This window comes from Geotrypetes seraphini, chromosome 6 (assembly GCF_902459505.1).
Source record: "Geotrypetes seraphini chromosome 6, aGeoSer1.1, whole genome shotgun sequence".
Taxonomy (NCBI): Eukaryota; Metazoa; Chordata; class Amphibia; order Gymnophiona; family Dermophiidae; genus Geotrypetes; species Geotrypetes seraphini.
The window spans coordinates 125,544,254-125,570,222 of record NC_047089.1 but is presented as its reverse complement, the minus strand read 5'-3'; the positions used below and the strand labels follow the sequence as shown (position 1 = coordinate 125,570,222).

Sequence of the window (25,969 nt, the reverse complement as noted above, 5' to 3'; positions counted from 1 at the left end):
TCTCCACTGCACTTTCGCACTCTTGAGACGTAGACCAGATCAAGTATTCATTTAAGTAAGGATGGACCTGGACCTCCTGCCGGCGGAGAAAGGCTGCCACAACTACCATCACCTTGGTGAAAGTGCGAGGCGCTGTTGCAAGGCCAAAGGGCAGAGTTGCAAACTGGAAATGCTATTGCAGAACATTGAAATGCAGAAACCTGCAATGCTACGGGTAGATTTGAATATGGAGGTAAGCCTCCGTGATATCCAAGGATGCCAGAAACTCTCCTGGAGAGACAGCAGCTATGACTGTGTGCATGCTGAAATAAGGAATCCTTTCTTTGGCACGATGAACTATAAGGAGTATCTGCTGAAGTCTGATTCGTGTTCTAGAATGGGTTCTATCGCTCTGATGTCTAAGAGATGTTGCAGGGTAGCGCAGACCTTGGACTCCTTTTCCAGCCAACCTGCTGGAGAGTCCAGAAACAAATCTGGAGGCAGGCAAAAGAAGTCTATCTTGTGCCCCTCCCGAATGATGTCCAGCACCCATTGATCTAAGGAAATGCAAAAACTGAGAAAGTTGGCCTCCAATATGAGGAAGCCCTGTCTGACCTCTGGCGTCATTAGGCTTTTTAGGAGCAGTAGCTGCTTAGGAACCTGAGGTGTGAGGACGCCTGGCATTGGAACTGTTGTAACGAGGGTGGTAGCCCTGGGAATATCTCTGGCAGGAAGATCCCGAGATCCCTGACAAAATCTGTATGAGGAAATAAAATTACTATGGTCTCCTCCTGAAATCCGGTGTTCACAGGGAGAGACTTAGGGTGGCGCTCAGCAACACTGATGAGGTCATCCAGACCTTTACCAAAAAGCTGTCCCTTGAAAGGAATTCTGCTTAAAGTGGCCTTGGAGGCAGCATCTCCAGCCCAATGATGGATCCAAAGAGTCTGGCATGTAGATACTACATAAGCCGAGACCTTACTAAGAACTCGAATGAGATCATAAAGTGCAACTGCCACATAATAGTAACATAGAAGATGACAGCAAATAAAGACCCGAATGGTCCATCCAGTCTGCCCAACCTGATTCAATTTATATTTTTTATTATTTTAATCTTCTTAGATATTTCTGGGCAAGAATCCAAAGCTCTACCCAGTACTGTGCTTGGTTTCCAACTGCTGAAGTCTCCATCAAAGCTCACTCCAGCCCATCTACACCCTCCCAGCCATTGAAGCCCTCCCCAACCCATCCTCAACCAAAAGGCCATATACAGACACACACCGTGTAAGTCTACCCAGTACTGTCCTTAGTTCTTCAATATTTACTATTATTTTCTGATTCTAGATTCTCTGTGTTCATCTCATGCTTCTTTGAACTCCATCACCGTTTTCCTCTCCACTACCTCTCTCGGGAGCGCATTCCAGGCATCTACCACCCTCTCCATAAAGTAGAATTTCCTAATATTGCTCTTGAATCTACCACCCCTCAACCTCAAATTATGTCCTTTGGTTTTACCATTTTCCTTTCTCCTGGAAAAGATTTAGTTCTACGTTAATACCTTTCAAGTATTTGAACGTCTCTCCTATCCCTCCTTTCTTCTAGGGCATACATATTCAGGGCTTCCAGTCTCTCCTCATACATCTTCTGGCACAAAATTTTCCTATCAAAGCTGTTCCTTCTCTAAAATTACTACTTGACAGCAAACTTACTTATCACCAGCATATTAGCACGGTGGTCCAACGTTGCTTTTATCGGCTGCGCATGATCAAAGCCCTAGCAAAATTGTTAGAAACCGCGTCTTTGAATATTTTATCTCTTGTTTGGATTACTGCAATGTCCTTCTCAAGGGCACTACAAAAAAAGAAATAAAAAGGCTCCAAATGGTTCAAAATATTGCTATAAAAATCTTATTTAACGCAAAAAAATATGATCATGTTACGCCTCTTTTTCGTAAAGCTCATTGGTTGCCTATAGAGCATAGGATCACTTAAAAAATTTTACTCCTAACCTTTAAAACGAAAGGAAATAGCCAGCCAGAATTTATTAATAATTTGCTTATCCCTCATACTCAAGTTAGGTCTCTACGATCCACTGCGCAAAATCTTCTTATCGTTCCCTCATTGAAACAGATCAGTACTATGAGGAATACAATTTTTTCAGTTAATGCACCTTTTCTCTGGAACAGCATACCCAACTACTTGCGGGAAAATACAACATTGATCAAATTCAAGGTCATGTTAAAAACATTCCTTTTCCGAGATGCTTTTGTAACCTAAACTGTCCTTTTCAGGACAACTTAGATGTACTTTTAAGTAATGTTTCTATTCTATTTCCCTAACCTTCTGTTCTTTCCTTTAAGTGTTTTCTTTTTCTATCAATTGTAATTTCCAATCCCTTCTTTCCTTTTGTTTCTGTTTGTCCGTTTCTGTAAATAATTTTTTGAATTTTTTTATTCCCCCTGGTCTGTTTTAGCCTAAATTATTTTTTTAATTGGTATAATATTAAGGTATTTTGTATACCGCCCAGAAGGTTTGAGTGGGCGGTATAGTAAATTTGAAATAAACTTGAAACTTGAACCTCCTATCATTTTTATCGCCCTCCTCTGGACCACTTCAAGTCTTCTTACATCTTTCGCCAGATACGGTCTCCAAAACTGAACACAATACTCCAAGTGGGGCCTCACCAACAACCTGTACATGGGCATCAACACCTTCTTTCTTCTACTGGCTACGCCTCCCTTTATACAGCCCAGCATGCTTCTGGCAGCAGCCACCACCTTGTCACACTGTTTTTTCATCTTTAAATCTTCGGACACTATCACCCCAAGGTCCCTCTCCCCATCCGTGCATATCAGGCTCTCACCTCTCAGCATATATGGTTCTTTCCGATTATTATTCCCCCAAATGTATTACTCTGCATTTCTTTGCATTGAATTTTATTTGCCAGATATTAGACCATTCCTCTAACTTTTGCAGATCCTTTTTCATATTTTCCACTCCCTCTTCGGTGTCTACTCTGTTACAAATCTTGGTATCATCCGCAAAAAAGGCAAACTTTTCCTTCTAACCCTTCAGCAATGTCACTCACAAACATATTGAACAGGATCGGCCCCAGCACCGAACCCTGAGGGACTCCATTACTCACTTTTCTTCCTCCGAGCGACTTCCATTAACCACCACCCTCTGGTGTCTGTCCGACAGCCAGTTTCTAATCTAGTTCACCACTTTGGATCCTAACTTCAGCCCTTCAAGTTTGTTTGAGAGCCTCCTATGAGGAACTGTATCAAAGGCTTTGCTGAAATCTAAGTAAATTACATCTAGCATATGTCCTTGATCCAGGTCTCTGGTCACCCAATCAAAAAATTCAATCAGGTTCGTTTGGCACGATTTACCTTTTATAAAGCCATATTGCCTCGGATCCTGTAACCCATTAGATTCTAGGAAGTTCACTCTCCTTTCTTTCAGCAGCACTTCCATTATTTTTCCAACAACCGAAGTGAGGCTTATCGGCCTGTATTTTCCCGCTTCATCTCTGTGACCACTTTTGTGAATAGGGACCACATCCACTCTCCTCCAATCCCCAGGAACCACTCCCGTCTCCAGAGATTTGTTGAATAAGTCTTTAATAGGACCTGCCAGACCCCCTCAGAGCTCCCTCAGTATCCTGGGATGGATCCCATCCGGTCCCATCGCTTTGTCCACCTTCAGTTTTCAAGTTGTTCATATACACTTTCCTCCGTGAACAGCGCAGAATCTATTCCATTTTCTTGTGTTACTTTTCCAGAAAATCTCGGTCCTTCTCTAGGATTTTCTTCTGTGAACACAGAACAGAAGTATTTGTTTAGCACGTTTGCTTTTTCCTCATCCACATATCGGTTCCCAGCATCTTTTAGTTTAGCAATTCCATTTTTCATCTTCTTCCTTTCACTAATTTATCAGAAAAAAATTTTGTCTCCCTTTTTTACATTTTTAGCCATTTGTTCTTCCGCCTGCGCTTTCGCCAGACGTATCTCTCTCTTGGCTTCTTTCAGCTTCACCCAGTAGGCCTTTCTGCACTCCTCTTCTTGTTTTTTTTTTTTAATTTCAGGAACACCAACTCTTTTGTCTTTATTTTCTCCGCCACTAGTTTGGAGAACCATATTGGTTTCCTTTATCTCTTTCGGGAGACAGACATGCACCTCCACAGAGGACAAATGCGCAATCTTGTATGACAGGCATATGTGCCATAAAGGAAGCAGCCGCCACCACTTTGATACCTAAAGAAGCCACTTCAAAAAGCGTTTTCAACATAATGTCCACTCTGCGACCCTGAGAGTCCTTAAACATCACTCCATCATTAGGGAGGGCTGTGCTGGATAACCAGCGCCATGGCGGAATCTACCTTAGGCTGTTCAAAAACCTGCTGAAAATCAGGAGCCATCGGATATAGCTTAGACATAGCTTTAGAGAGCCATAAGAGCTTTCTGAGAACATAAGAACATAAGAAGTTGCCTCCACTGAGTCAGACCAGAGGTCCATAGTGCCCAGCAGTCTGCTCCCGCAGCAGCCCATCAGGTCCATGACTTGTAAGGTGATCCTTAGTCTAAAACCCTTCAATCCCCTTTATCCTTCTATCTATATCCTTTCATAATCCTATCTGTACCTCTATCTATATCTCTCAATCCCCGCATCCTTCAGGAATTTATCCAATCCTTCTTTGAAATCCCGTAATGTACTTTGTCCTATCACAACCTCTGGAAGCGCATTTCAGGTGCCCATCACCCTCTGAGTGAAAAAGAATTTCCTAGCATTGGTTCTAAACCTGTCCCCTTTCAAGTTCTCTGAGTGTCCCCTTGTTCTTGTGGTTCCCAATAGGCTGAAGAATCTGTCCCTCTCCACCTTCTCTATGCCCTTCATGATCTTATAAGTCTCTATCATGTCTCCTCTGAGTCTCCGCTTCTCCAGGGAAAAGAGCCCCAGCCTTTCTAACCTGTCTGCGTATGAAAGGTTTTCCATACCTTTTATCATTTTTGTCGCTCTTCTCTGAAGCCTCTCAAGTATCGCCATGTCCTTCTTAAGGTACGGTGACCAGTATTGGACACAGTACTCCAGATGCGGGCGCACCATCGCACGATATAGCGGCATGATGACTTCCTTCATTCTGGTTGTAATACCCTTCTTAATAATACTCAATATTCTGTTTGCTTTCTTTGAGGCCGCTGCGCTTTGTGCATTGTTGTATCCACCAGCACACCCAAGTCTTTTTCAAGGTTACTTTTCCCTAAGTACTAATCCCCCCATTTTGTAGCTGAACATCGGGTTCTTTTTCCCTATATGCATGACCTTGCATTTCTCTACATTGAAGTTCATCTGCCATTTATTCGCCCATTTCTCCAGTTTGTTCAGGTCCCTTTGTAGGTCTTCACATTCCTCCACAGTTCTAACCCTGCTACAGAGTTTAGTGTCATCCTCAAATTTTATAACTTCACACTTTGTCCCTGTTTCTAGGTCATTAATAAATACATTGAACAGCAGCGGTCTGAGTACTGACCCCTGCGGAACACCGCTCGTGACCCTCCTCCAGTCTGAGTATTGGCCCTTTACTCCAACCCTTTGCTTTCTGCCTGCCAACCAGTGTTTAACCCATCTGTGTACGTTCCCTTCCACCCCGTAGTTCCACAGCTTCCTAAGCAGGTATCCCATTATTCCATAACCAGACCAAGAAGCTGAGGATGGTATGGAAAAAAGGAAGACAGCACATTAGAATGGTCCATGACTATCCCAAACAGCCCTCTGCGTCAAGATGGCTTCAATCTGCCACCTAAAGGCCATCAAATGGAGTTTATCCTCTGCAGAGAGTGAAGCACAATGCTTCGCTCGCAATCGATGAAGTTCCCCCCGAGAGAGCCAATAAAGCTGCGTCTTATTTCTTCCATTTACGAGAAAGATAAGCGATAATGAACCCATGTAAAACTGCCTTGGATGCCTACCAGAACGTCACTAGGTCAACATCCTCAGTATTATTATAATGGCTATACTACAACCACTGCTTCCGTAGGTACTTTGATTGTATGTTCCCTTTTGCAATTGCTAATAAATATAAATACAAAAAAAAAAAAGAATGGTCCATGACTGAAGCCTGAGATGTGGAAGGTGGAGATTCCAATTTGAGCTCTTTCAGAACATCCACAATAAAAAGGAGGACAGTGCCATATATAAAGAGTCTGCGGATGGAAGGGTCATCACCCAAATCCAGACTCTCAGGGCAGCTGAGGTGACTAGTAAGGGTATCGGTCTGATCCAATATAGAAGCAATGTCAGGAGACAGAAGAGGCATAATATCTGAATTCCAGCTTTTGCAATCGAGGTCTGCCACAGCCGGACAAGAGGGCTCCAGAACAGGAATCTCTGCCACTGGTGAAACCGGCTGAGAAAGACCTGACGCACCCGCCAGCTGTGTCAAACAAGCGGGGTCTGAAGAATATGCTTTCCAGAGGAGCCAAATAAAGTCCGGTGAAAGTCACATCCCACAGTCAAGGCAGGGCTCTGTTGAGGCACACACACCGTGCCAAAAGAGTCCCCAGACTCGGAACGCAGGCGTTTTGTGCCAGACTCCAAAACAGCCTCTGGGCGCAATTTTTTTCCGAAGTCATGGACCCAGGCCAGTTCCCCAGTCTTAAAGTACCCAAAGGAGGCAAAGTCCAAAGCTCCCGCCCCCTCCCCTAGTGCACCATAACACGCGGTACACAGTTGCTGATCCAGTGCCAATCAAATAGAGGGTTTTGAGGCAGCAATAAAAGTCAGAAAAAAAGATTGTTTAAAATCCAAGATGGCTGCTACCAGCGAATTTGCACCAAAAAACAGAAAAAAATAAAATCCAAAAATAAAAAATAGTGATTTGGGGTCTGGGGAGGTGGGGGACCTGAACCCTACCCTCAGAAACTGTGAAAAATGATTGTAATACCATTTAAAAAGCCTCCTCCGAAGTTCCCATAATAAATAATAGAGGGTTACTCACAGTTCTGAAGTGCCAGTCTGTCAGCCCTTTAGCAGCTGAATGGAGGGAAAGGATTTTTTTGTCTCAGAATAGCTCCAAATTGACCAGACTTGAAGATCTTAGGACTTTTAGTTGGCAAACCCCAACTGTAACTCCGCCTCCCATGGATCTTTGCCACACGATCAGGGGCAAAAAACGCAGCCTATGCCCTGAAACCTAGGGGGGGGGGGGGCGTGTTCACTCTGGACGCATACAGCCTGCACTTAAGCCCCTGACAAGGTCAGTGGGTAAGTGGACTCCAAGGAGAATGGACCCCGAGTATCAGAATGGTGGCACACAGCAGGCTGGCTCCACAGATCCACTAAAGTTTCTCCAGGTCCACAGACTGTGTCCTTTCCTCCGACAGGAGCCCACTGGAAGGGGGTCTCAAAGCACTGAAGCCAAAGAAAAAAATGAACTTAAAGCGAAAAAATAAGAAAAGAAAGCAGAGCAATTCAAAAGACTTCTGCACAGATTGCTTGCAGAAATTGAATTGGATATGGTTAAAAGATAGAAAACAGAGAGTATGGTTAAATGGCCAATTCTCTTAATGGATGAAGGTAAATAGTGGAGTGCTACAGGGATCTGTACTGGGACAGGCACTTTTTAATATATCTATACATGATCTGGAAATGAGAATGACCAGTAACGTGATTAAATTTACAGATGACACAAAATGATTCAAAGTTGTTAAATCACCTGTGAACTATGTAAAATTACAGAAGGACACTCGTAGATTGGAAGACTAGTATTAAAATGGAAGATGAAATTTAATGTGAATAAGTGCAAAGTGATGAACATGGGGAAGACTAATCCAAATCATAGTTACATGATGTTTGGTTCCACATTAGGAGTCACTACCCAAAATAAAAGTCTAGGTATCATTATAGAAAATATTCTTACGACATTGCATTGTTCTTGCATTGTGGAAGGAGTGGGGAATCTTAATGTCCAATACAAGTCCTTTAGAATTATCCCCATAGCTCACTTTATAGACCATGCAGGTGATCTTAAATGAATTCTATCTTTCACTGGCAGCCAGTGTATTTTTCCCAACAGTGGGCTGGCCCTTTTGAATTTGCTTACTCAAAAAATTAATCTGGCTGTGGTATTCTGGAGAAGTTGCAATCTATTTTGTTCCTGTTCAATGATGCCATATTATAAGGAGTTACAGTAATCAAGGTATGGTAGCAAGACGGCCTGTGCAATGGTCCTAAAGTTTTTAGCATTCTCCTACAAATAGCTGACAAGCTTTCTTTACAAAAGAATACTGATCTGTAGATTACATGCATTAATAATAAACATGTTGTTCATCTACCTGATGGTAAACGCCACTGTCCGAATTTCCTTTGGGGTTTTCCAGCTTCTGTAGAGTCTTGACGATACCCACCTCTGTCAGAAAGAGTTGGGCTGAGCAACTGTTGCTGGCTGCTTGTCTGAATTCACAAAAAGAAACAATCACAAAATTAAATGAACAGTTGTTTTTTTTTTACTTTCATTGTACCTTCTAAATATAAAACCCAATACAGTTCTTTCTTGCCATCCCTTATGTCTATTTTTCAAATTAAAACTATTAGCATAATTAAAAACAAACAAACTATGATATGTAAATTAATCAATTCTGATATGATTTTACAAATTATGGGGGTAATTCAGTAAATGGTGCCCAACAGAGTGCCACAAAATTAGAACCAAAGATCATGGCACCAAGTAGTATTTTCTAAGGGCACTCACATCTTGGAGATAAATGAATGGCTATACCATTTGTGACATTAAGAGCATTTTGGCTTCCTAGACCACAGGATAATGGGCAGAGATGGTGTCCATCTATCAAAGAAAGGATGAAGTATCTTCTGCAGCATCTGGCTAACTTACTGAAGAGAGCTTTAAACTAAATTCATTGGGGAAGGGTGAACAAAGCCACCTGGAAATTAAAATCCCTTAGGTAAGTAAAACACTTAGGGGGAATCAAGGGGCGCTAACCAATTTATCCCTTCCCCTTTTACAAAACCGTAGCACAGTTTTTAGCGTCGGCTGCAGTTGTAACAGCTCCAATGATCAGAGGAATTCTATGAGTGAGCTGTTACCACCATGGCTGGCACTAAAAACCGTGCTATGGTTTTGTAAAGGGGGGGGGGGGAGAGGTTACTGTGCACTGATTAGTGTACACTAAGACACCCATAATATTCCTATGGGTGTCTTAGTATTTAGCGCACATTGTTGGTGCATACTAAATTTAATTTAAATCAGTTAGTGACCCTTGATAAATTCACTATTTAATACCTTTGCATAAATGGGGGGGGGAAGGGTAATGGGCTGGAGGGCTTTGTATACTAATGCCATAGTATGGTGAACAAGGTATTGGACTATGGCTGGGATGAAAGAGGCTGACTTGGTTTTAGTGGCAGTCACAGAGATGTAGTTCAAGGAGAACCATGCCTGGGATATCGATATACCAGGCAATACTCTTTTCAGGAAAGACAGGGTAGGGAAAAAGGGTGAAGAAGTGGCATTATATGTTAAGGATAATATTAAAGTGACAAGGGTAAGGAAGAGGCACTGTGAGTTAATCTAGAAAGAGAAATGGTGTGATATACAGACCTCTTTCTCAGGAAGAAGTGGACTGACAATTGAAGACATTCACAAGATTGCAGTGAAAGGAGAAGGGATAATAATAGGTGATTTCAATATGCCAGATGTAAATTGGAATATCCCTGTTGTGAGCTCATCTAGATCTTGGATTATCTATTGGGAGAGCTGTCCCAGCAGCTGGTGATGAAACCCACATGAGATGGAACCATACTGGACCTGATGTTCATAAATGGGAAGGGTTTTATTGACATTACAGTTGGTGATCATTTGGTATCTAGTGATCATCAGATGGTGTGGTTCAAAACTAAAATGTGTTGAGAGGATTTATTCAAAACTGAAAATTTTAGACTTAAAAAAAACTAATTTTTTTAATGATTGAGGAATACCTAAAGGAGCTGCTTGCTGGACAGGAACAGCATGGGGAGGTAGAGAAGCAGTGGGCAAAATTGAAAGGAGCTATTTTAGGGACCTTTTTCTTAGGAAAGCAAATAGAAGTAGGAGAAAAAGAAGGCTGCTTTGGTTCTCAAAAGAAATTGCTGAAAAGGTAAGGGAAAAGAGATTAGCCTTCAAAAATTACAAGGCATTGCAGAAAGAAGATGATAGGCTACAATACCTGGAAAAGCTAAGAGCAGCTGGTAAAGTTGTCAGATAAGCAAAGATGTAACTAGAAGAAGAAACAGCCACAACAAGACATTCTTTAAATATATAAGTGATGGAAGCTAATAAGGATATAGCAGAATTGCTCAACAAATATTTCTGTTCACAGATGAAAGGCCAGGAGCAGGTCCACAGAAGACAAATGCTAATAGGAATGGATGTGTAGTAGACTATGGCCCAATTTCAGAAAGGCATGTTCATGAAGAGCTAGCTAAACTAAAGGTAGACAAAGCAATGGGGCCAAATGGAAAGGAAGAATTTTTGGCACTACAAAGATTGAAAGAAGAAAGGTCAATATTGATTAGATGGGCTGACAAAGGTGGAGCAATTGTGTTATGGAATAACGAAAGATATATTCAAGAAGCTATGAAGCAGTTGTCAAATTGTGATAATTATACTTTATTGCTTGAGGATTCGTCAGATTATATATATATGCTCAGATTCAAGGGAGGCTAATGGAGGTAGGAGTAGTGGTTTCCTAACAGAGAATGAATTTAAATTTCTTACATATCAATTTTTTAGGATTCCCGTGTTCTATCTGCTCTCCAAAATTCATAAGAATATGGAGAATCCACCAGGACGCTCAATTGTGTCAGCGAGTGGCTCCTTGCATGTAAATTTATTGATTGTCATCTGTGGAATAGTTTACAAAAGATGAGATCCCTACTGAAGGATATGATTCACTTTCTGCAGCTTTTAAGGTGAAATTAAAGACATTTTTATTTCTTGATGCATTTGATACTTAAACTGCCCTTTTAAGGGTGAACCAGTTTTTAGAAAGGTTTTTTTATCTTTAGTCACCCTTCCTTTTGTTTTTTCCCTAAATGTTCTTTTTCCTCCTACCAATTGTAGTTCTAGCCCTTCTTCCCTTCATTTCCATTTGTCCATGTTATTAAAAAATTGTCACTTTCCCTGTGTTGTTTTTAATTGTTTTGTAATTTACTCTGATAAATTGTTTTGATAATCCTTTGTACACCGCTTTGAAGGTTTGATTAGGCGATATAATAAATTTTTAAATAAACTTGAAAACTTGAAACTTGATTGGGAACGGTCCCTTGAGAAGGTTACATTGATGGCATCTCTGTATGTTTCAGCAATGGATACTTCAATTCCTCAACAGGAGGCGCTAACTGTAATAGAACAATGTTTGGATCAGCGCCTTCGCCCGCATCTGATACCAACTGAATTTCTGATTAAACTCAGTCAGATTTCTATGAACATGAATTATCTTCAGTTTGGGAAGTTACTACCAACAATGCTCAGGAGTTGCGATGGGGACTTCTTGTGCATCCACAATAGCTAATTTTTATATGGTTACATTTGAGGAGTAGATTTATTGTTCTGATTTTTTAGGCACTGTATGTTACTGGATGGGTCAGCTTCTTTGATGATATTTTCTGTCTTTGGAGCGGACCCATAGATGAGTCTCATCAATTTATAATTTTTATGAATTCATGTCATCCTAAGATACAATTTGAAGTGCAAGCTCACCCTAATAAATATTAAAAGCAACATCTCGCGTTATTAATAATGTTATGAAGCATTTACACCAGAAAGGGACAGATATAGCGGATATTTCTCTGTGGTATACTTCTGTATTTGATTACAAAATTTCTTGTAAAAATGTATGGCGTGCAGCAGGCCTTTGGTCACTCTCACAACTTTATAACAATGGTTCTTTGATTCCATTCCAGATTATTTGTGATAGGTATAACCTGGACCCAGAGCAAGAATCAGTTTGGTGCTTGTTAACTCAATCTGCAGACACTTTTCACAACCTGTCAAATGTTGGTGCAGATGCCTCAAAATATTCAAATATTACTTCCATTTGTACTGCTCTTTTACATTCTAAAAAATCAGCGTCCTTAATACAGTGGTGCTTCACACAACGAACTTAATTGGTTCCAGGAGCAAGTTTGTTATGTGAAACGTTCGTTATGTGAAACGCGTTTTCCCATAGGAATACATGTAAAAAAAAATAATTCGTTCTGTAGCATAAAATATGCTAAGATGACATAAAAAAGATAAATTTTTTGTTATTATTTTATTTAGATACATCTAAAAACATACATCTCCCTGTCCTTTTACTTCCACTATCTTCCTATCCCATCTCTATTCCCTTTTGTCCCTCTCCCCATGATCAATCATCTCACCACCTCTCTCTGCCCTCACCCTCAGGGTTCAAGATTGCTTCCACTCTTTTTCCTGTTGTTCTCTCTGCCTGTCACCCTATGATTTAGCATCCCTTCTGCCCTTGTCCAATATTTCCCCTTCTCTCCCTCCCTCTCATCCCCTGCTCCAACATGTGCTTTCAGCGGCCTTCTCCCCCCTTAAGCGTCTTTTCTTCTCCACTCCACCTTTCCTCCCTCCCTGCCTCCACCTTTGTGGCGCTTTTGCACCCGACCGACAACAGAACAGGCCCGGTCGGACAAATCTCCCTGTCCTGTAGCCGCGAATCTAAATTACCTTCTTACAGCAGCTGGATTATTGAAGCTGCTGTAAGAGGTAATTTAGATTCGCGGCTACAGGGCAGGGAGGTTTGTCGGCCGGGCCTGTTGTCGGTCGATCGGGGGACCTGACCAGCTGTGCACATTCTTCGGGGCGGACCGCCCCCTCCCCCCTCTTTCGTTCGCCATTGCCTTCTTCCTACCTGCCCTGCCGCAGCCGCACACAGCCGACCGGAAGTCTTCCTGATGTCAGCGCTGACGTCGGAGGAAGGGAGGGCTTTGCTTAAGCCCTCCCTCCGACGTCAGCGCTGACATCGGGAAGATTTCCGTTCGGCTGTGTGCTGCGACAGGGCAGGTAAGGAGAAGGAGACTACCCTCGACCAACCCCGCTGCGATCCAACCCCGCAGGAACCCCGGAAGGATGCAGCTCGGGCGACTTCGTTGTGTGAAACGAAGTACGTTATACGGATCACGACATAAAGTTCGTTGTGCGCAGCGTCCGCTGTGCGAGGCGGCCGTTATGCGAGGCACCACTGTATATAAAATCCTTCAGACTAATAAAACCCTGTCTGAAATGAGTTGTAAGTGAAATGCAAAATTGGATTTACAACTATCCCCTTCAGAATAGGAAACTTTCTGGTCTAAATCAATTCGTCCCACTCTGTCTGCATCTTTACTACAATCTTCTTATTCCATTTTACATAATGCTTACTGAACTCCTGTAAAGCTAGCTAAACTTCCATGTGCAACCACTGATGTTTGCTGGTCATGCAATACCTCTGTCACATGTGCACAATGTGCACCAATACCCCCAAGTCTTTTTCTAGGTTGCCTTCCCCTAGTACCCTCCCTCCCATCGTTTAGCTGTACATTGGGTTCCCTTTCCCTATATGCAAGACTTTACATTTCTATACATTGAAGCTCATCTGCCATTTTTTGCCCACTCACCCAGTTTGTTCAGGTCACTTTGTAGTTCTTTGCATTCCTCAATAGTTCTGACCCTACTGGAGAGTTTTGTGTCGTCTTTCAGTACCCTGGGATGTACATGTGATTTATCACTTTTTAACTTGTCAGTTTGGATTAATACATCTTCCAGATTCGCCAAGATTTTTTTCAATTCCTCCATATCATCATCCTTGAAAACTATTAACAGTTCTAGTAGATCTCTTATATCTTCTTCTGTAAAGACCGAAGCAAAGAATTCATTCGTTCAGTCTCTCCGCTATTGTCTTATCCTACCTGAGTATCACTTTTGCTCCTTGATCATCCAATAGTCCCACTGATTTCCTCAAAGGTTTTCTGCTTCTGATGTACCTAAAAAAAATTGTTGCTATAACAAGTTTCCTTCATATTCTTTCTTAGTTGTCTTTATCAGTCCTTTGCATCTAACTTACCAGTGCTTATGCCTCTTCTTATTTTCCTTGTTTGGATCCTTTTTCCGTTCTAATAGCCTCTTTTTCCGTTCTAATAGCTCTAATAGCCTCTTCCACTTCACCTTTTTTTTGTTTTTGTTTTTGTTTTTAATTTTTCTTTTATTAAGAAAAGAAGAATACAAAGAAGTAAACCACAATCTGAATACAAAGAACCAGAAACAAAGCAAAACCCAAGACAAAAAGGGTCTACCGCGTTGTTTCTGCGCGGAGACAAAAGATACTCATCAAAAGCCAAGAACAACCCACCCTCCAAACCCCCCCCCACCCCTCACCCCCCCCAAGCACTCCAGTGTCAGAAATTCAGAAGAGCACTTCGGGCACCCGGAGACAAATTGTCCCAGACCGGAGCCCAAATCGCTCGGAATTTCCTCCATTGACCAGGGCCACTTTTCTTAGTATCCAAATATTCATACTTCAGCAAAGTAAACAGTTCATTTTTCCACATTGTGAGGGTAGGCACCTCAGCCTGCCTCCATAACAAGAGGATACATTTACGAGATAACAAAAAGGCCTTCTGCAGCAACAGGGAATTACCCCTAGAAAGTCCCAAAGAAGTAAAGTGATAAAAAAGAAAAACCTTCGCTCCAAGGGGAAGTCTGGTCTTTAAGATCGTCTGTAGATGAAGCCCAACAAAAGACCAGAAGGTTTGTATTCTGTCACAGGACCAAAACATATGAAACAAACCCGCAGGGGCAGAACGGCATTTAGGGCATTCAGCATGAGTAGCAATACCGGCCACCAAGGCCTTATATGGGGAAATGTAAAGTCTCAACAAGAATTTATAGTGCTGTTCCTGCAACACCACCGAGCGAGTCAGTCTCGGAAGATGTCGCGTGAGGATACGCAAATCCTCACCAGTGATCTGCTCTGTAGAGGCAAGGTCCAGATTCCAAACAACAGCCACTGCATCATAATTCCAAGGTGCCGAAAAACTGCCCAAGCTGATCTGATGAAAGGAGATACTCATACTGGTCGAACGGGACAGGGTCAAAGTCTCCCAAACCATGTCTGCCGTATCTTCATGCAAAGTAGAGTGATCCAGGGAGTGCAGATAGTGACTGACTTGACCATAGGAAAGCCAATCCCGAGCCTGTACAACACCCTGAGCCTGGAGAGCAGGGAAGGAAACCGGAAGGCCCTGTGCTGTCACCACGTCCCGCACATAACAAAGGCCATTGGTCGCCCAAGTCCTCAAGTAAGTCTTAGAGGCATCCGGATCCAAGTCCCGATTTTCCCACAAGGGTAAAAGCACTGTAGAAGTAAAAGGCACCTGCATCCGTTTGCATAACCATTGCCAACATTGGCGCATAGATTTCAACAGAGGATGAGAACGAGTCGGAAAAATCCGATGGGGTCGTTTCGCATGAAGATAATACAACAAGTGTGTAGGCGCCATCAGTTGCTGTTCCAGGGCTACAGGAGTATAATAGGTAGTATTCTTGATCCAGTCCACCAGATGACGAAGGAGACAGGCAACATTGTATTTCCGGAGGTCCGGCAAAGCCAAACCGCCGCTCCCCAGTGGTAAGGAAAGTTGTGCTAAAGTCAATCTGGGCTTCTTATTATTCCAAAGAAATTTACGTAACACTTTATGATACAGACCAATGTCCTTATTCGTAATATACATAGGAAAAGTTTGCATCACATATAGCCATTTCGGAAACAGGACCATTTTAAACAATGCTATCCTCCCCCGCAAAGTTAAAGGAAAATTGGTTCAGAGAGCCAATAAATCCCGGGATTTGTGCAATAATACCTTGAAGTTTTCCCCATAAGCCCTTTTAAGATCACCAGTAATATAGATCCCCAAATATTTACGTCTGTGCGCCACCTTTTGTAATGGAAAAGGGGATGTCCAATCCTCATAAGCATACTCACTAAAGGGTAGGGCCTCCGACTTTTCCAAGTTCAATTCAAAACCAGAAACCTCCCCATGGCACTGAACTAAAACCCTTTGAAAAGAACGGCGGGGCTGAGTCAAGAGTAACAAAATGTCATCTGCAAAAGCCAGGCACCGCACTTCATCCTGTCCCACCGGAAGGCCCAAAATAGAGCCGTCCGTCCGAATGCGATACAACAAGGGCTCCAGGGCTAAAATAAAAAGTAAAGGAGAGAGCGGACACCCCTGACGGGTGCCCCGCTCCACCCGGAACCCAGCAGAGATAGCACCATTGACCAGCACCGCCGCACTAGGATTAACATAGAGATTCCGCACCATGTCCAGAAATAGACCCCCCAGCCCAAGGTTACCCAAGGCCAAAAACAAGTAGTCCCAATCTACACAATCAAACGCCTTCCGGGCATCTAAACTAACCAAGAGGGCCGGGATAGAAGAAGTCACACTATGCCCCAAAGCAGCCATAACTTTACGCACGTTCCACACCGCCTGCCGCCCCTGAATGAAACCAACCTGATCCGGATGCACAACCTCAGGCAAGATGGAAGACAAACGCATAGCTAAGATTTTTGTGAACAATTTAAGCTCATAGTTAATTAATGAAATAGGACGATAAGAATTCACCGACACCAGATTCGTAGACGGTTTGGGGAGCAACACCACATGGGCACGATTGGCATGGGCCGTAAAATATCCATCCAACAGTACCCGAGCAAAGTAAGCCTCCAAATGTGGAACCACATGGTCCTGCAAAATCTTATAAAACTCGGAAGAGAGACCATCAGGCCCCGGGGCCTTAGACAAAGGCGAATTCTTAATCACCTGGCCGATCTCCAAGGCAGTGATGGGTTCATGTAAAAACTGAGTGGATTCTTCCGAGAACCGTGGCATGTGGAGATCCCGAAAATAAGAATGTAAAGTTTCCGGGACTGACTGGCGCTTGACATAAAAGTCCCGAAAGTGGTCATAAAAAATCTCCGTCAAGCGGTCTCGGTCAGTGACAAAAACACCCCCATGAGGAAGACCTTTACAGAAATGAGGACCCTGCCAAGGATGGACCAAGCGAGCCAGCAGTCTACCAGACCTATTACCATATTTATAAAACCGATACCGGCACGAATGAAGGGACCGTTGACTATGTTCATGAATCTTAACCTGCAAGGCCACCCGAGCCACCAAAAGAGAATCATGGTCCCTCTGAGAGCCGGAAGCAATCCACTGAGGTTTACAGGCCTCCACCTTCCGGTGCAAATATAAAAGATCACGCGTTTGAGCCCTGCGCTGTGTGGCCATCCACTTCACCTTTTAACCATGGCATCTCTCGTTTTTTTCTTCTTTCCATCTTTGTTAATACGTGAAATACATCGGTTCTGGGATTCCACAATGGTATTTTTAAATGATATCCATGCCTGGTTTACAGTCCTAACTTTTGCCACTGATCCTTTTAGCTTCTTTATAAGCATTTTCCTCATTTTATTGTAGTCACCCTTTCTAAAATTAAATGCTACTACAGTAGATTTCTTTAGTGATATCACTCCAGATAATAGCTCAAATTTGATCATGTTATGATCACTCTTTCCCAGTGGACCCAACATAGTTACTTCCTATTCTATGCCCTGCATTCCAAGGATATATAGTAATCTTGTTGTTTCCTGGACCAGTTGCTCCAAGAAGCAGTCATTTATTAAGTCTAGAAAGTTTAGCTCCCTAGCACTCCCTGATGTAACATTTATCCAGTCAATGTTGGGTTAATTGAAATCAAACTATCCCAAAATCATACACACTCAATTATTTAAGACTTTATCCCATGAATGTTCCTCACTCAGCCATTAAACCATACCTAAGTAAACACCCTAGTCACTGAAAATTTGTTAAAAGGGTGTTACTGAAAAAAATAAGAAGTAGAGAAAAAGACCTCAGTTGAGCTTCATGGGTCTTAAAAAAAATAAAAAAACTCCACTCCTTAGAAACAGAGTATGACTGACATCAAGAAGAAAAACTCAGAGCTAAATCACCAACGGCATAAAACAGCAATTTAGTGACATAGAAGAAAAACAAATACTCAGCTGTGTCTCCAGTGAACTGTTGTTTTAAACAGCGAACAATTTCTTCAAACTCTTATACATCTCCACCTCTTCATTCAGACCCTCTACATTCAGACACTGAAACTACCCGACAGGGAATCCCCATTTTGTCAAAAGGCTGCTTCAGGGGTTAATATATCTCTTCTTTATTACACCGTGTCACCTCGCATTTTATGGTCCATTCACCATAACATGGAGGCTCTTTTATCTCTGCGTTCTTAAAATATTTAACTCTAAAGCAAGCTCTGCCCCATTCTGTTCCATTTACCAATTAGCGCATAGTTCCTCTTACACCATAATGATCAACCACCTTTCTGCTAGCTTAACTCCAATAGTACCTCCTACTAGCTCCACCAATTCCAAATCACCACCTTCCATTCACACTCCAATTTGTACATTGTCCATTCATTATCCGATATTGGCTTTCTATCAGTCAGACATTCTCCCAATTTACAAACCAAACCAATAATATCAAAAACTGCTGACCATTCTACTCTCGAATTCAGGCCCTTTGGTTGTACAGAATCTAATTCAAAGATCCATCTTTGCTCACATTGCCTCAAATACCTCTTCCAATTTCCTCTACAAATTGACTTCTGACAGCATTCCAGCACAATACATCTCACTGATGCAAATTCATGCTTGTACTGCAGACAGTGGGCCATCAGAGGTTCTTCCATTTGGTGAGTATTAAGGCAAGACCTATGCTCCAACAGCCTCACTCATAGAAGTCTTGAAGTTTGACCCACATACAACAGCAGGCAAGTTCACCAATTTAAATAAATCACCCCATTAGAATGACAATCAGTGTTCCTCTTTAAAGGGTGCACTTTACATGTAACTGGGTGTACAAATTCCTTAGCTTCATTCATAATAGAACAAACAGTACATCTGCCACATTCTGTACATCTGCCACTACCACTTCAGTATCAGTCTCTTCTTCTAAATAAACCTCATTAGGGCTTAACCAATCCCTCAAATTCCTATTTCTCTCAAACAAGAAAATCATTTTGACATCCTCAAAACAGGGATGCACCCTCAACAATGCTAAATGGGTTGGACTATCTTTTGGATCTTCCTTGATAACAAAGTATATTTGGACACAATAGGCAACATGAAATCCATCTGTCTCCTCTCTTGGTATTTCAATAATTCTTCCCTAGGGTTATAAAAGGCTTGCTTACAAGCCTTAGTCACAATAAATGTTGGATATCCTCTTTCTTCCAATTTCCTACTCAATTCCATAGATTTTTCTTTATACTATAAATCAGTACCACAAATTCCTCATTACCTTAAAAACTGGGTAAATGGAATATTAGCTTTTAATGGGTAGGAATCCATATAGGAGAAAGCTAACACTGAATTCCTGTCCGTCTTCTTGGAAAACACAGTAGTCTCAAAACTGCTATTTCTTACAAAAAAAAAAATTATTTATAAATTTTTTACAGATATAAATACAAAACAATAACAATAGCTGCATTGAAAACAAGAATGTAAACATTTACATAGTAGCAATGAGAACATTAGTTCATAGACTGTTGTGTACAAGTTGAGGGGCATAATCAAAAGAAACGTCTAAGTCCGTTTGGGTCTAAGTCGCAAGTCACCCAAAGTCGAACATAAGAAAAGATCCATTTTCGAAAAATACGTCCAGCATTTTTTTTTTTCCGAAAATCATCCAACTGTACGTCCAGCCATCTGATCATCCAGACTGCTGTCGTCCATCTTTATACCCCATTTTTGACCAAAAATTTGTCCAACTCAAAAATGCTTAGAAAAAGACCTTTTGGGCATTGGCTAGAAAAGTAAGCGAATGGACACCCAGACATGGGACCAGAGTAGTGGGGTACCTTGCAGGGCACTGCTGTGAACTTCACAAAAAGGGTCCCACTTACACATCTCACAACAGCTCCCTTATAGGTCATGGTGAGCCCGCCAAAATACCCCCAGAGCCTAATAGACCCACCCATCTACCACCCCAATAGCCCTTATGGCTGCAGGAGCCACTTATATGGCAGTACAAAAGGGTTTGGGGGGGGTGCACATTTTTTACTGTGAATGCAATGATTAGAGTAGCTTATGGCCCTGGATCCTCCTCTCTATGGTTCATTAACCCACCCCCATGACCACTTAAACCACCTCTGTGCAGCTCTACTAGGCTTTCCTATGCCAGGCTGCCAGGTGCTGATGTTCTGGAGGTCAGTGGCCACTGGGGCAGTATGTGGGGCTCTGTACTTTGTGTCTGCAGTGCTTATCTGGTCACTTTGTATACCTACTTGTGACTTAGACCTGGTTTAAGATTGCCTAAGTCACAACGTCCAGGTTCCGTCTAAGCAGTGTTGTAAAACTTTCAGTTATACATGCAGTACGACTAAGTCTAGGATGGCCCACGTCCTGCCCAAATCCTGTCCTCAACACTCCTCCTGACATGCCCCTTTTAGCTCTGGTCATTCAGCAGCACTGTGAAGGCCTAGGTCGTTTTTAAATACTTCTAAAACCCGGTTCGATTATCGGCACTTGGACGACCTGTCTCACTGATCATCTAAGTGCCAATTTAGGACGGTTTTTAGACGTATTTCCATTTCAATTATGAGCCCCTAAGAATCTAGAATTTTCCAGTTTCTAATAAAGGATGGTAAGTGATTTTGTTTTAATGCTGTAATAGTTCCTATATGCACATAAAGTATTCCACCATTCATGGTATGATACATGTTGATTGTTTTTCCAATGAAGAACAATAATGTGTAAGGTTAGAGCTATCATAAACTCAAATAATCTGGTGCTAGCGGAAATAATATTAACTTTAGGACTGGGTGATCACAGTATAATAATGTCATATGACAGAACAGGTATAGAGAATACATCTGAAATAGTGCTCCATACTTGATACTAATATTGTACCAAATTCTCACAGTGAAATATCATATGACCAATGTGCAGCGGCTTCAAAGAAAGCAAACAGAATGTTGGGCATTATCAAAAAAGGTATCACTACCAGAACGAAGGAAGTTATCCTGCCACTGTATCAAGCGATGGTGTGCCCGCATCTGGAGTACTGCGTCCAATATTGGTCGCCGTACCTTAAGAAGGATATGGCGATACTCGAGAGGGTCCAGAGAAGAGCAACAAAGATGATAAAGGGCATGGAAAACCTTTCATATGCTGAAAGGCTAGAGAAGCTGGGGCTTTTTACCCTGGAAAAGCGGAGACTTAGAGGAGACATGTTAGAGACTTATAAAATCATGAAAGGCATAAAGAAGGTGGAGAGGGACAGATTCTTCAGACTAGCGGGGACATCAAAAACAAGAGGGCATTCAGAAAAACTGAAAGGAGACAGATTCAAATCGAATGCTAGGAAGTTCTTCTTCACTCAGAGGGTGGTGGACACCTGGAATGTGCTTCCAGGAGAGGTGATAGGACAGAGTACAATATTGGGTTTCAAAAAGGGATTGGATGACTTCCTGAAGGAGAAAGGGATTACAGGGTATAGATAGAGGATTACTATACAGGTTACTTCAGGATTAGGATATAAACAATTTAAGTGGTGGAGAACTTACAGGTCATGGTCCTGGGGGCCGCCGTGGGAGCGGACTGCTGGGCACGATGGACCCCTGGTCTGACCCGGCAGAGGCAATGCTTATATTCTTATGAAATTGCTGATCTGCTGTTAGTGATCTGTAACCTGTCACTAAAATCAACCTGAAGATTGGAGGGTGGCTAATGTTACATCAATTTTAAAAAAGGGTTCCAGCATGGGACAAGCATGTTGGATCCAGAGAGCATGGGACAGGCATGTGGGATCTTCTAGGGGGAGGAAGAGATAGCGAATGATGTGGATGATCCAAATGGAGATCCAAGAAATTACAGACCGGTAAGCCTAACTTCAATGCCGGTAAAAATAGTGCAAACAATTATAAAAACTAAAATTGTGAAACATGTAGACAAACATAATTTAATGGGATAGAGTCCAGCTAAAGAAAATCTTGCCTCACCAATTTGCTTGACTTCTTTGAAAGTATGAAAATCCTTCAGGTTTTATAATCTCTTCATTCATCCATCCTGTTCATACAGCAGGTATGTCAAATGAAAAGGGCATTTCTTCCAAATTTATTATATTTCCAGGTTGAATAATGCCTTTCTTTAGCTCCTCTATGACAAAGTTGCAGAAACTTGCCACTTTCTCTTCCCAATCATCAGGTAGCTTTTGTTCTACAGTTGTTCGTACTCTAACAGAAAGTCCTTTTCTCCTCATGAAAATATAGATCCAGTTTTCCCCACCGTTGAAATCAGTAATGTTCATCTGTGCAGCTAGCTCTCTGGCCTTCTGCTTTATGTTTCTGGTGGAGACAATGCTGCAACCTTTTCTTTTGTATTATTACCCACTTCCTGAGATTAACCTCAATGTTTGGTGATTTTGGAGGTTTATCTCGCCAAGCACATTTTTGTGGGTAGAGTTTCATGAACATTTCTTCTTCCTTTCTCCACTTGCGGATTGATTTTTCATACACAAAGAAAAAACGTCCAGCCTCATAATGTCTTTATTGGATAAAAATTAGTTATTAATTTTAATGTGTTTGTACTACCTTGCTTTCTGTTTTTTATTATTGTAAAGCCATTTTGTAATTTAAAAAGGCAGGATAACAAATTTTTAATAAACTTGAAACTTAAATTTGAAAACCTAGGCATATTCAATTGGTGAAAGGTTAAAGTCTGCTGTGAATGACTTGCGTTTCAGTATGGTATACTAAAAGGCACGAGCTATCCAAAGATGCAGGATATCCAAAGGTGCAGTTTGCAAATGGGAACCATGCTTACCCATGGGTTATATACGAGTGCAGGGTATACATAAGAAAATATGGTATCCGCAGTACAGATCTTACCTCTGGTTGTGTGTTGTCCTGATTGTTAGTATTCATATCCTCGCTTGGCTGTGTTGTTTCAATACTGGGAGGATTCAGAAACCTACTCAGTTCTTGTTGCTGACTTTCTCGAAGACTGTGAATGATGCTACATGATTGTTGTTGTTTCTAAAACAAAACAAACAAAAAGATATTTATACAATGATAAATTCAAAGAGGTGATAATTAGGACTGTGAGGAGCTGATAATTTTACTACTTTTTACTGTTTTTCTTTTTCTTGTTTGGAATTTAGTTTAATTTTTATATATTTTTCTTCTGTTTTACAGGTGCATATTTAAAAAAATGGTGAAAAACGGTGAATGTTGGTGAAGATAACTTGTAATAGGGATTTAGTAGTAAAACAGAAGAAAAATATATAAAAATTAAACTAAATTCCAAACAAAAAAAAGAAAAACAGTAAAAAAGTAGTAAAATTATCAGGTATTTTGGCCAATGACTGGAGCACGGAGCTAAAAAAAACCCAAACTACGCTGATCACCTCAGTCTATGACACGACTGAACGTAGGCTCCAATTCTGAGGCCTTTTTTCCTGAATACTAAAAAGATTGTAGAATGGTGGATGAACGCTAGATGCACTTCTCTGATTGAGTGGAGTATAACATATTGCGCCCTTTGTATATGTGTCATAATTGTCCTTTTGTATATGTGTTATAATTGATACAAGGGGTTCACATCATTACCATTATACATGTTTATTTATATATGGCTAAAGAGGTTTTAGTGCTTTTTTTAATTATGGTAGAATTACCATTAGCGGGTGTTGTACTTATTATTTATTTTTAATGATTTTAATTGTAATAATTTGTTAAAGGTGTGATTGTTTTATATATGAAAATCCTAAGTCATTAAATTTGCACAGTTTTTAGTGTGTCATTTTAGCTGGGTTTTTTTTTTTATATAATTAGACAATATATTATGATTGCATTTTCTTTTATTAATTTGTGCATCTGTAATTGTAGACTCCTGAGGCAGTCCTTTCCAGCCAAAACATGTACATGTCGAGTAATTGAGTTGGTTTTGGATGAAATAAAGGACATTTCTATCATACATTTGAGTCCACCAGTCTGCATAGGACAATTCCACTTCTTGTCTCCTGATCTTTTGTTTATGGTTTTGACTCTCCTGTTTTATACCACAGTGTGCAATTAATGACAGAGGGATGTATAAATGACTCTATTTATAACACACTGGCCCATATTCTATTGCGAGATTGGCAGGCAAAAAGTGACAGTTTTTAAGACGGTCGATGATGACAGCACTGTTTATAGAATCCAGGCCTGTGTGCCTACATTTTGGGAATGCCCTTGCCTGCTCATATCCCTCCTCTAGCCATGCTCGCTTTTGCACATGAAAATTTAGGCATTCAGTGTTATAGAATAACACATAGGCAGATTCACGTGTAAGTCCTAATTAATACCAATTAATGCCAATCATCGATTATTAATGGTTCATTAACTAGTTTGGGTGTGAATCTGGAATAAAATTAAAACATAAAGGTACACATGATTTCATAACCATTCCTTCAATTTTCAGTACAATATTACACCTAGGCAACCTTTATAGAATCGAGGAGTATGTGCATATATACCCGGCTATGTTTTTTTATAGAATTTCCCTCTTCATGGATAAGGCTTCTCAAATTTAGTGGATAAATACTAGAATATTGCCACTGCTCTGTACCTTTTCATTCATTTCCTTTCTCAGCCATGGATCTTCCACTCTGTTTTTGTGCTTTTTCTGTATTGATGACTCCTAAGTGACACTGGATAAGTTACCAAGGCAATAGTACTCTATGGTGTGCAAACACCAATAAACACCATTGTTTGAATCTACAGAGAGCCCCTAATTAACACAAATTTACAATTTCTATGCATCTAAGAATAGAAGCCCTAATCATGAACCAGTTTCTAGCTTAGAATATTGAATTCAAGAGTAAACAAACTTCTAGATTAGTACAGGTGACTGACAGAGATTAACACTTAACTTACTGCTCGGATACGTTTCAAGCACTTTTTCAGCCACATGCGTATTGTTTGCTTGGCTACTTCTTCTTCTATTGTATATTCTAATTGTTCCCTAGCAAGGAGCTCCTCTAGCTGAAGACTTTTTCGAATATCCACAGATCTATATGAAAGCATACTGGAAAATAAATATATAAAAGTAATGAGACATTTGGCACACAAATAAATTTACAGCATTAGAGATCTATCAATGTACAAAGCAAGTCTGTAAAAGCAATGAAATAATTTTCTAACACCTTTTTATCTCTATCCATTTGGTGAGAAACAGTGGCATACCTAGGATATGTTTGAAAACACAGATGTATTGAAAAACCAATGTATATAAACCAACACTTTCAATTGGCGACTGCTGTGATAATAGGACATAAGAAAATATCGTTTTGCTAGAACATAGTGAAGCAAGTGTCACCTCACATTTCACTCAAAAAGAAGGAAAAAAGCCTCAGAAAAGGCCCTCCCACCGCCACAAAAGTGGATATCAAGGTGGTTAGACGGTAACCTCACAGGCAAAACCTTCAAAAATGAGTTAATACGAGCAAAGAAACTTATGCTTCACATGTATGTAATTGTACATAGAGGAATAAAGCCACTTATCTTCAACTGATCGGCACACCGACGGAGGCCAGCGTTTCACCGACTAGCTGCATCAGGGTGTAACCCGACCGATCAGTCTTAAAAGAGCGGAAACAACCGCTTCAGCTGAGTCCAAACAGATGGCCATCTGTTTGGACTCAGCTGAAGCGGTTGTTTCCGCTCTTTTAGGTCGGGTCACACCCTGATGCAGCTAGTCGGTGAAACGCTGGCCTCCGTCGGTGTGCCTATCAGTTGAAGATAAGTGGCTTTATTCCTCTATCTACAATTACATACATGTGAAGCATAAGTTTCTTTGCTCGTATTAACTCATTTTTGAAGGTTTTGCCTGTGA

The 25,969-nt window shown here is 41.2% G+C and overlaps 1 protein-coding gene across 1 annotated transcript in view; it reads right to left on the bottom strand.

Moving 5' to 3' along the window:
- NALCN (sodium leak channel, non-selective) overlaps window positions 1-25,969 on the bottom strand; it is a 1,129,711-nt gene that overhangs the window by 5,920 nt on the left and 1,097,822 nt on the right. Inside the window, exons 41-43 of the mRNA XM_033948885.1 lie at window positions 25,012-25,162; window positions 22,984-23,130; window positions 8,312-8,429 (exon numbers count right to left, since the gene is read on the bottom strand). Coding sequence (XP_033804776.1) covers window positions 8,312-8,429; window positions 22,984-23,130; window positions 25,012-25,162 — 416 coding nt within the window. The remainder of the gene's footprint in view (window positions 1-8,311; window positions 8,430-22,983; window positions 23,131-25,011; window positions 25,163-25,969) is intronic.